Source organism: Solanum pennellii, chromosome 11, assembly GCF_001406875.1.
Source record: "Solanum pennellii chromosome 11, SPENNV200".
In the NCBI taxonomy this organism is placed as follows: domain Eukaryota; kingdom Viridiplantae; phylum Streptophyta; class Magnoliopsida; order Solanales; family Solanaceae; genus Solanum; species Solanum pennellii.
Genome location: NC_028647.1, coordinates 48,492,732 through 48,504,848, shown reverse-complemented (window position 1 = coordinate 48,504,848; position 12,117 = coordinate 48,492,732). Strand labels below are relative to the sequence as shown.

Sequence of the window (12,117 nt, the reverse complement as noted above, 5' to 3'; positions counted from 1 at the left end):
GGGGGGGGGGGGGGGGGGGGGACAGGTTGACTTTACTCCACAATCAAGCTAGTTTTAGCTACAACATTGAATATGGTCTTCAAGCTAGTTCAAGATAGAAAAGCTATTTGGAAGGATCTAAGGGGCTTATTAATGGCTCAACAAAACCAGGATTGATCATGGGAGATTGCTGCACTGTACAAGATAGGGAGGTTAAGGACTTTAAAGAGTTTGTCCAAGATACTGGTCTAGTAGAACTGAAGACTATTGGCACCGGATACGTGAAGACAAGAGAGCAACTAGTTGAATCATTTACAAAGGGCATTGAATGGAACTCGAGTTAATTATCTTCGTAACAAGCTGGGCATGATCCATACCCGATCCAGCTTAGAGGAGCTAAAGAATGCATCTAGACACCCTATAATGAATGTAGACACCCATTAGTATAATGTACAAAGCCTACATATAGGGATTCATAGAATTTCTTTTGATTTCTTTCCTTATTAGAGTTCAATGTATATTTATGTGTACCTCTCATATTATGGAATAGACAATTTGGAAATTACTCCATTACTTTGTTCAGTAACAATATCTAACTGTAGCATTACAACAAGATCTTGTCAGCATTAGGCTAATAAATGACTTTTCAACATAAAATGCCATCATGATTTTAAGATCTTAAGTGTTGATTCAGTAACATATTGGCTGACCTTGAGTCATCATGGGAACAAAAGGCTATATCAGAGAAACCTTTATGAGCATTATATCCATGAACAGAGATAGTATGCCTTTTCCGTAACACCTACACAAATAATAAAAAAAGGTAAAACAACAACATTTTGCCTCAATCACTTTGAGTTGACTAATTTATCTGCATTTTTGGGCTTTGTGTATGATATGACTTAGATAACTATGACAGTTGAAGCAACTCTATATTTACTCTTGAAGAACAAAATGTAATTGTTTGAAACTCTAGTGAGACATAAGATGGTACTTACTTCAACCGGTTCTGAAGATACGTAACCAATGTCAAATATGCATACACCTGAACTTTTCATAGATGTGCAAGCAACCTGATTTTGGGAAAATAAGATGTGTCAAATCTAAAGTCCAACTAAAAGACATATACTCCAGATAGAACAAGATCTAAACTAATCAACTCGAGAGAAGACAAACAGACCTTAAAGCAAAAGTTCCCTATTAGATACACATTTTATGTTGTGCAAAGTTCAACAAAACTGATAAGATGAAACTAACGCTTCACTTGTCTGAACTTAATAAAGGCTTTAATCTTAACCATTCAGATCTTAGTATTAAGTTTGTTTATTTTATTGGTCAACTCTTAATCATTAAGTGCATTTGTTTTAAAAATTTAACAGCCGTTTAATGGGTCGGAGAAGATCTAAATGATTAAGATCTATAACAAAGTTTTTGGTCTGTTTCCATTACGATTAAGACGTCTGAATTTGAATGCACATCTAAATGATTAAGATGTTGTCTCTAGATCTAAGCATTTAATGATTAAGATTGTTTGTTTTTCAACAGTTGAATGTCTAATATCATGAGTGTCTATATGGTACCTTTTATCCCAACACAATGTCACGACTTAGTAAGGCATAATGTTTCTAAAGTTACTAATGTTTATGAATCACAAGAATGGCATTAAGAACTAAAGCTCGTGTCAAGCACGAAGCCCAGGATGTGGCGGATAATATGCCATGACTATAATATGCCTAGCGACCAGGTCCGAACACAGAAATAGTCTTCTATCTCTAAATGACAGAGAGTATCCCAAATGATTAAAGAAGAAAATGATGACATCCCAAACGCTAAGGTATAAAAGTAAAATAAATGATAAAATGCATAATGAACCTACAAGGTGGCTTCCAGTTATCTTATGCTTTAATTTACTGCTTCATGTACTTTCTTTATGCATACTGCCTACCGTATGCCATTATGTCTGCTTTCTGCATGAGTACTATTTCATATATACTCGCATCCCTTTTGGCGGGGGCGTCGCTTTTCACAATGTAGGTCTAATGTTCATAATAAATTTATTTGTGAATGTGTGTGAATATATGACGGAAGCATCGTGATTTTGATGTGGATAGAAGTCTTGCTAATTATTACGAAACACATGTTACATGAATATATTTTAAATGGTACTTGCATTTTAAATATCATGTCATAAGTAGAAAATTTGAAATATAAGCTGCACGGGCACATGGCTGGCATATCACAGATTATTATATTATTTAGCTTATACTCTAGCTTACAGAAAGATCACAATTTAGGATGCAAATAGCATACATGAACATGGTGAGAATACTGTGGAGGTTATTGATCATGCAGAACCAAATCAGAAAAAAGTTAACATTAGTTGTTTGCTGCTACTTCAAAAGACCTGGCAGAGCTATATATGGAATTGAAAGTGCAGTTTAAGTGTGGTTCAACTCTTGGTCAGCAAGGCAAAAGTTATAGGACATCACATTTGCAGCGCCATAAAGATAAATATCTAATGTTTAAAGTTCATGATTTATGTCAAATCTTTAGTCAAAGAAGGTAAAATGTAGTCTAGAAAAATTGATCAGTGGACACAACGTGGAATGCTTGTTGGAGCAATCATAAGCATGATTTGTAGTATTCTTTTGTTGAATATGATGGATTTAAGGCTTGGGCGAAATATATAAGTCCAGATGTTATGATTCCTTCTAGGAACGCTTCTGTAGCAAACGTCACGAAAGTGTATTTGACTTTTGATTGTTGGACATCATCTAATTCTAAGGGATATATTTGTTTAACTGCTAAAAGTTGAAGTTAGATTTGTAAAATTCCAATTTTCTGTCATATGTATCCACCTCACAGTGGAGTTGAATTCGCTGCTATACTATATAGGACTGTTTGAGAGAATGAAGCTTAGACAAGAAGGTATATTCGGTAAATTTGGATAATGCCACTGTCAGTGACACCTTGCAAAATATTTAAAAGGGACATCTTAGACTGCAAAAGAGCTTGTTATGTGATAGCAAAAGAAGTGTTTACCCAAGGATTTGGATAATGCCACTGTCAATGACACCTTGCAAAATACTTAAAGGGGACATCTTAAATTGCAAAAGAGCTTGTTATGTGATTGCAAAAGAAGTGTTTACTCGAGCATTTGACATCAAAGAGCTTGGGAAATTAAAGAATTTATTGGGAATCGAAGTGGCACACTCAAACAAGGAATCTTTATTTAACAACAATACTATGTGCTTGATTTACTGAAAGAAACAGGAAAATTAGGGTGTAAGCCAGTGGCTACACCAAATGAATAAAATTATAGATTGTGCAATGTTCCAGAAGATTTTGTGGTAGAGAAAGGCTTGTATCAAAGGCATGTAGTGAAATTGATTTACTTGTCCCATACAAGGCCGGACATTGCATTTGATGTAAGTGTCATTAGCCAAGTTATGCATGATCCTAGAGAAATGCATCTTCAAGCTGTCAACCGAATTCTATAATATCTTAAAGGAAGTCCTGGAAAAGGAATTTATTAAGAAGGGGTGGAGACATAGTTTTAGAGGCTTATACAGATGCGGACTATGCTGGTTCATTAGTAGATCGAAGGTCAAGTTCTGGATATTGCACTTTCTTAGGAGGAGGCGTTGGTGACGTGGACGAGTAAAAAGCAAAAATGCAATAGCTAGATCAAGTGCAGAATTCGAGCTTAGATCTACGGCTATGGGAGTTTGTGAGTTGTTATGGTTAAAGATAATCCTTGATGATTTGAAGATAAGATGGGAAGGACATATGAGACTATATTATTACCATAAATTAGCAATAAGTATAGCTTATAATCCTGTACAACATGACCGCACTAAGCATATTGAGGTAGATAGACATTTCATTAAGGACAAATTAGATAGTGGACTCATTTGTACGCCATTTTTATCTACAAAAGATCAGGTGGTTGATGGTTTAACAAAAGAACTTCCAAACAATGTGTTTCAAGATCTAATAAGCAAGCAAGGAATGGAAGATATCCATTCACCCGCTTGAGGGAGAGTGTTGGCTGATAGAGGATTTCCAAGAAGATTTTCTTGTATCAAGATATGATCCTCTAAGATTTAGGATAATTAGAATATCATATCTCTGACTCTTTCTCTTAATGTAAAATATATGATTATGTATAATACCATATTTCATGGGGTTTAGGTGATTCTATTCCACAATCTCTTATGTATATATAAATTCATGTATATGACATAGAAACACATGAATGAAATTATTCAACAATCTTATTCCACAACGATACATTGTGTTGTGATTGTGCATTACGTGCTTACTAGGTTGTGGTTGTCTGCCCATATTTTGTATATTGGAACTAGCCAATGATCTTACAAGTACACTATTGTTATGTGTTGATACTGCACTTTCTCTGTTTGCTGAGTATGGGGCATCTTTAGGCGGCGACTTCATGACCTCAATTGTGAGACCATCAAAATGTGAATCCAAGGGTGAGCCACTTGCTCCGGAATGCTATGGATTCCTCTTATCCTCTACGTCCATTATTCGGACTCAAACATTCTAGACTTATGTTTTCGTTTTGTTCGTAGTAGCATCCCCTATCCTAGACTCTGAGACGTATTGGTACTATGACTTTTGGGTTCTAGGGAGTTTTATTCTGCATTAAGATTTCTTGTTAAATTTGAGTGTATGAGAACTCAATCTTTTTAATTATTAAAAGACTATTTCCTTAGTGTTTTATATCATGACTTAGTTCGTAATTGGTGTTGGGTTAAACATTGGGTTGGTAGTTGGTTCTCCCACCAGAGGGTTAGTGAGAGTGTCACTCACGATGTCGTGACACAAGTCCTTCAACAACTTCACCAAATTTGCTTATACTCATACCAACTTATAATGATCTTTAAGTATCATAATATAGGAAGACTAAGTTTCTTCATTGCATAAGATCTTGCAGTGGAAATTGTTCAAACCTCATCTTGATTGGACACATTCCATCGAACAACATCAAGTTGTTGACCAGTAGAAATGTGCAGCAACTGCTTTGTTTCATCTTCTTTTGAACCTATATGAAGTTTTCAAGTTCCAAAACACTGTATAAGAAGTAGCTCAACAATAAACTACATCAAAAGGCAAAGCATGTAGGACTTGTCTAGTTTAGTCTTTCAATAGTCCAAGATCATATCATGGAAGACAGGTTGGTTAAGGAAAAAGATTAGTACAGTTCCATTAGCCAACTCTAGATGGTTGAGGCTGAGTTAAGTTTCAAGATCTTCCCATAATTGGAATACTGGAGTTAAGTAAGTTTTAGCAGAAATACCTACCCCATGCTGTCATGCTTATGTAAATAGGCGATTCTATAATAAAGGCCAATAAGTGGCTTTAGTTATTATTAGAGGATAAGTATAGTTTTAAGAAGTTGATACCAATTGAAAAGTATTATCTCATGGATAATTGCAAGGGATATTATACTTCTTCTAATGATATAATCAGAATGATTATACGACAAATTCTCGGGAACAAACACTTTGGAAAAGTGACACATGATGAAAACTTATACCCCTTACCATTACAATAAAGACTCTCGTAGTCATGCACAGTTAAGCAACCTGATTGAGTCACTGATGCTAGATATATTCCCTGTCAAAAATGAAGATGCAGTTAAGTATGAAGAATTGACGAACAGACTGAGAAACTTAAACTAAGAGAAGGGACCGGGGAAAATAATAAGGTAATCCTGAATTAAGTGTAAATGATAAGTTTTTCTTTTTGATAAGGCAAGATTTTATTATATAACAGTATCAAGGAGGTATTGCAGCAAATACAAAGAGCTAGACCTGACCACATTAAATCCCTATAAAATTTAACAAGTATAGCATATCCTGAAAATTAAAAATAGAGTTTCCATTCTTCCAGTAATACATATTTTGAGTGCATCTATATTTCACTAATTGAGTTGTTCCTGTTTTCCATCAAAACATCTCCTATTCCTCTAAATCCAGTTTGTCCATGCTATGCATGACGGAATGATCAACCAGATATTCTTCTGAAATTTCCCTGCCACACCGAAAAATTCCATAAACAAGGTCCAAATCTTCCAGGTATAATTATAGCGCAGACAAAGAAGATTAACAGTATCACAAGAGTGTTCACATAGATAGAATCTGCTAAAAAGTTAAGAGCCTCTTTTCCTCAAACTATCCTGTGAAAAGCATGCATCATGAACCACCACCCAATCAAAACAAGCCTCTTTAGTTGGTGCAAAGATCTTCCAAATCAACCTTCAAGGCCACATAGATCCCAATTCAGTGTATTGCGAAAGGAGTTCTCTATAATAAGAGTTGACAGAAAAGATCCTTTTTCGACTAGGATTCCAATTCAATACATCTTCCCTCCCAGGTTCATCGGTCTCACAAGTACAAGAGCTGGGTCTGGTGGAGTCTTGTGGATTGGTGTGGAGACATCCATTACTTATCTTCGAGAGTCTAGTATGTGGTTCATTTTAAGATCTAAACTTCATTCTTTCATTCTCTCGCCAATAGTGACGAGATGTTCTTGAATTCGTAGGTCAACGATATTACTGATGTTACGTGGTATGATGCGAGATGTTATGGTGTGGTTAGCAAAATTACTAAGTAATAAGAGTTGCGACATTGAGGATGTTGGACATAGTACATATGGTTCGTCTGAGGTGTGATTTGGATGAAAATACTTTAAATGAATTCAGATTTATTACAACAGACTTATGACACATACGTATTAATGACAAGTCAATAATTGAGCAACAGAATGGTTAGATATTAATGTCTTAAAGACAAGAGTAAGCTTTCGAGGATTGATTAACCAAATGAGAGAATAGTTATCTTGAAAAAGTATGATAAAAAGTTAAGGGTTGACAAGGACATAGATAATGATTCTTTATAATGACATTTTATGTCACAGGACTTGTTATAAGATTGTATGGAAGATTTTTTTTCTATCCTTTAGAGTAGAGGTGTACTAAAAAGAAGTTAGATAGTTCAATTTGAATGACATAATGACGATGTTGATATAGTGTCTATTTGATGTAAGTCGGGAGGTGGTCTCAATATAATACATCAAGAGATATGAGCTAAGTTGAGCTCCATATGACATCTGTACCAATAGACTTCTTCGAACACCAGTAAGGTAAGTAGATATAGTGTCTGTTTGATGTAAGTCGGGAGGTGGTCTCAATATATACATCAAGAGATATGAGCTAAGCTGAGCTCCAATTAGCAAAGAATTTTAAACTGGCGTGTAAGATATATTGACATATTCAACTTGTGAGGTGTCTCTCTAAAATTGAATTGAGGATCAATAGTACAAGTTGAAACAAAAAGGGAAAGAGAGTTCTTAGTTAAAGAAGTTCGTAAAAGGATACATGTATGAAACTATATGGAAATATTCATAATGACATGAGCATAGTGGAAAGGAATCACCCTAGAAATCATAGATCAATCGTATGGTGGTTGTGAATATTATAAAGTCAGATAACTAACTCTGTTGGAGTAACTAAGGTCGTTCCAATTACTGTTCAATATGCTTTAGATCTTCTGCAATTTTGTTACGACTATGGACCTACTTGAATGAATATGTTTCATGACCCTCCTTCTATGTTTGTATGTATTCATACACTCTTAGATGGTTCTTAGTGGTGGATCGATTACACCGATCTAAGTTGTTGATTTGATAGGACAAAACATGTGGATATACTTAATTATTTTGAATATGACAGACGTTGATATCACATTGGGTATTGGTTGACTTCATCCATATTATGAAATTCTAGATTGTGACCTTAGATATGTTGGGTATTCTTAAACTGAAGTGGTTGCTCACCCTTAGTCCCTATTTGGGGAATAAAATATCATTTTCAAAGACTCAGTGTATGATTGAGAAGGGATATCACACCTATTTGGATTATATTCATGATATGAGTATCGATAGTTTTATTTAGAATCAGTATCAGTGATGAAATAGCTTTTAGAGGTGTTTCACCTGATTGTGATGTTGATTTAAGTATTGACTTAGAGTTCAGAATTTAGCCCATTTCTTATTGGAATGCTCCAACAAAATTAAAAGAATAGTAACAAGATTGGTTGAGTAAGTTCTTTTATTTGATCAAGTATTTCTCCGTGAATTGCTCATCTTAATTGTGAAAAGAAAGATGTGAATCAACTACAGAAAATTTAACAAAGGGATTATTAAGAAGTGTTATCAAAGGCACACTTTAAGCGCGCTTAAGCCCTAAAACGAGGCTCAAAATATGTTGAGCACTTCGCCTCGCTTTAAGTGTGCTTTAGAGTTGTCATCAAGGTTTTAAGGCAACATTTCCTTGCCAGTGAGCCTCTTCTGAAGAATTTGAGGTTAAATAATTGATATTTCACTTTATCATAATTTTTTTCATTTCTTTGGTCATATATTTGTCATTCATGTTTATAATTATTAGACTTGGACTAAACATATATATTTTATTCTCTTCTCCCTTTGCGCCTTTTTTTTTGTCAAAGCTCACGCTTTATTTGCATTTAAAGCCCCCACAAACTTTGGATCTTTTTTGCACTTTTTGTCTTTGATAACACTGTTATTAGGTTCCTATTGCTTATTATTAAAGAAGGGAAGGACAATGGTTACGAAAAACTCTCTGAAGACAATAAACAGAAATCTGTATTTGGAAGATAAAAAAGTAATGAATAGTCTCTAAAAAGCAAACAGATGGTGTGTTGGATTTGCGGTAAGGATAATGGATCTTCAAGGGCACGCACAAACATAGTTGAGTGACTGATCTTTGGAGAGTCCTGACGTCCACGTGGCTTTTATTATACTCAGAATCTCGGTAGAGTTCGACATGTTCTGGAGACACTATAGATGAAAACCCAAAGATCCATTTTTGGTATTCCTACCATTCCTTATAAAATCAATAAAACTAACTGAGCTGTTAAATAACTAGCATAAAACTATTCATATCTCTAACTTAGAGCAGGAATACACATTTTATGTTGATCTAACACCTAGACTTAAAGGCAAGTTCTACAGAGTGGTCGTTAGACCAACTATGTTGTATGGTGCGGAGTGTTGTCCGGTCAAGAACTCTCACATTCAGAAGATGAAAAGTGGCGGAGATGGGGTTATTGTGATGGATTTTTGGATATACCAGGAGAGATAGAATTAAAAAATGAGGGTACCCGAGATGAGGTAGGGTGACTTCAGTGGAGGACAAGATGCACAAAGCGAGGTTGAGATGGTTTTGGGCAAGTGATAAGGAGAGACACGGGTGCCCCAGTGTGAAGGTGTGAGAGGTTGGTTATGGATGGATTCAGGAGAGGTAGAGGTAGACCAAAGAAATATAAAGGAGAAGTGATTTTACAGGACATGGCACAGTTGCAGTTTACCGAGGACATGACCTTAGATAGGAAAGTGAGGACACAAATTAAGGTATAAGGTCAGTATGTAGGAGTGTGTCCCTACTAGAAGGGGAGTGCTTTGTCTTGTGCCCTTACTAGTACTCGTAGGATGACTCTTATAGTTTCTTGTTCATCAATTCCTGTGACTATTTATTATTTCGTGTAGTCTGTTTGTAGTATTATTTTGCCATAGTACTACTAGGATACTGATCGTTGTTTTTGTCACTATTTAATGTATTTTGTACTCCCATTATGTCTTTTCCTAGACTGTCTCTGACTTGAGTCAGGGGTCTATTGGAAACAACCTCTCTATGAGGTAGAGTAAGGTCTGCGTACACGCTACCTTCTCAAGACCCAATTGTGTGAGACTACAATGGGTATGTCGCTGTTGTGTTGTTGTTTTAAGGTATGAAGAATTGCATTACAAAAGCCTATTTTACTTCCATTTAGCTAACAGAATGTTATTTCTTGAAGAACTTCCAGATTACAGTATTTTTTATAGTAGCTTCACTTTAATCAAGATTGGCAGCTAATCTAGTCCCACAATATAGAAGCAATGAACAAATGTTCTTTCAACCATCTGATACTGCAGTTATAGGTCATGGGAGCTGGAAACATATAGCAGCCAAAATTTTCCAAATAGAAGAACACAACAAATTTGTTAAAGAAAGAAATCTGACCACAAAAAAAAAAGATAAAGAAAGAAATAGCAAATGCTTCAGAACAAGTTCCAGAGATAAGTAATCCAGCAGTTACCTTCTTATCGAATTCCAAAGCCGAGATACCCTCTCTGAAAACAGAAGACATGAAATCAAGAGAGGACCCATCGAAAAGACAAAACTCGGACACCAGTAATATTCAGTTGCTTCCAATCAACAACCAAATAAATTGAAACAAATTAAAAAACCACAATACCCGGCTAACGGATTTTGACTATAGTTAGCACCATCAACTCCACCAACAAACCAGTTCACCTGGAATGAACCTCACATAAGAATAAATGAGGAAGAACAAATTATAGGTATATAACCAAAAAAAAACTGTCACACGTCTAAATTGCTACTGTGATGCAAAGTTTCCCTTCAAAATCAAGAATGATGTAAAACATAAACCTAATCAAAACTAACAAAATTTAGTTCCTACAAGAGAAAATGATGTTATATTTTTCAATTGGAAACAGAAAGGCATGGATCAGCAGTACATGTGTTTGACAAGGCGCTCCATGGATGTGATAAGTATGAGGTAATGCCATAACCTTCAAATTCAAATATTAAAAAAAAAAATTACACACAATTGAGCAACCCAAGTCAAAATTGAAAATGAAAATGTACATAAACACATAATTTTTACCTCTGAATAAGATTGCATGAGTAATCCAGAAACATCATGCTGATACTTTCGATCAAATTTTCCGTTCAATTCGAGTAGACTTCTCTTCCATTGTGACCTAAAATCACGTAAATTACAGCTTTTTGTATTCAGCAATGTAAAGAGTAAGAAAAAAATGGTTACCTCTTAGTGGGTTTAGGGTTTATGGGAGAGGGATCCAAATATTTGTCCATGGCCTGTACTGTATCCCTTATCTTGTTCAGTTTAGAAGAGATGATAAACAATTGTTTCAAAATACGGAGAAAATTGGTGGATTTTCCCGCCAAGGAAATTAGACAAAATGCTAAGGGTGGCGCCAGGTTTATTGAGCTTAACCCGTAAAAATTTTAATTTATTCCGTTTGCATGATAATTCTTTTATTTTAACCCTGTCCCATTTTGCTCCGTATTACCTCGTATAATTTTTTAAATATTTTTTATAGTAAATTTTGATACTAAAAGTAAATTTAATTTTTTATTAAGTTGTATTAATTTAATAGGATAGCAAATTAAAAAATTATTTTTTAGAAGTTAATTGGGAAACCTATAAAAATTTGTATTATTTTGTTGACGATTTTATTTACTTTCTTGAATATTTTAGTAGTTCTAAAGACATTATCTTAACAAATAGTATTTTATCACTCTTACAAGATGTAAAAAGTTAAAATTATGAGTCCACATAAAATTACATAAACCCACAACTCTTCTTGCCCCGCCCAATATGAATTTCAAAAAGAAAACTCACTTTAGTCCGCCCAATACAACTTTAAATACACTCCGCCTCAAACCCTCCATGCCCCCACATCCATAGCCCCATTGTCAATCCTAAAATATGCATGGGGTTATATTTCTTGCATAAAAAATAATCCACTTCAAAAAAAAAAAAAATAGTCATTTTGACACTTCCTTACAAAAAATTTGGTCCGCTTCAACATGGTCTTTTCTACTCCTTATGCTTCTTGTTGCTTGTGTTGATTCTTTTTGTTGTTGTTGCTGCTGATTCTTCTTGTGGCTTTCTTTTTTATAAAAAAAATTATTGACATAACCTAAATGTGAATCATTTTGAATGTATTATATTTAAAAGATTCAAAACATCGAGAAAATTAAATATCTAAAATTTGAAATTGTTCAGAGGTGATTTTGAGTTGATCGAGATTGAATAATTAATGTATACTTCATATATAGTCAATATATATTTCATATATAATGAAATTATATTAAGTTTTTTGAATGTATCATAATGTATAGTCAGTGTATAGCTCATGTATAGATATGCTATATTGTATAGACATGCTATATTGTACCGTCAATGTATACTTTTTATGACTTTTGGCAAACTATAG

General features: G+C 34.5%; 1 protein-coding gene across 3 annotated transcripts in view; it reads right to left on the bottom strand.

The window, feature by feature from the left end:
• Positions 1 to 11,090, bottom strand: part of LOC107003228 — a 33,807-nt gene extending 22,717 nt beyond the window's left edge. For all 3 annotated transcript variants that reach the window (XM_015201523.2, XM_015201524.2, XM_015201525.2), the window contains exons 1-9: positions 10,920 to 11,090; positions 10,758 to 10,854; positions 10,609 to 10,662; positions 10,323 to 10,381; positions 10,164 to 10,197; positions 5,550 to 5,622; positions 4,956 to 5,047; positions 978 to 1,052; positions 690 to 781 (exon numbers count right to left, since the gene is read on the bottom strand). In XM_015201523.2, coding sequence (XP_015057009.1) covers positions 690 to 781; positions 978 to 1,052; positions 4,956 to 5,047; positions 5,550 to 5,622; positions 10,164 to 10,197; positions 10,323 to 10,381; positions 10,609 to 10,662; positions 10,758 to 10,854; positions 10,920 to 10,969 — 626 coding nt within the window. In that variant the 5' untranslated portion in view covers positions 10,970 to 11,090. The remainder of the gene's footprint in view (positions 1 to 689; positions 782 to 977; positions 1,053 to 4,955; positions 5,048 to 5,549; positions 5,623 to 10,163; positions 10,198 to 10,322; positions 10,382 to 10,608; positions 10,663 to 10,757; positions 10,855 to 10,919) is intronic.
• Positions 11,091 to 12,117: the final 1,027 nt, after the last annotated feature.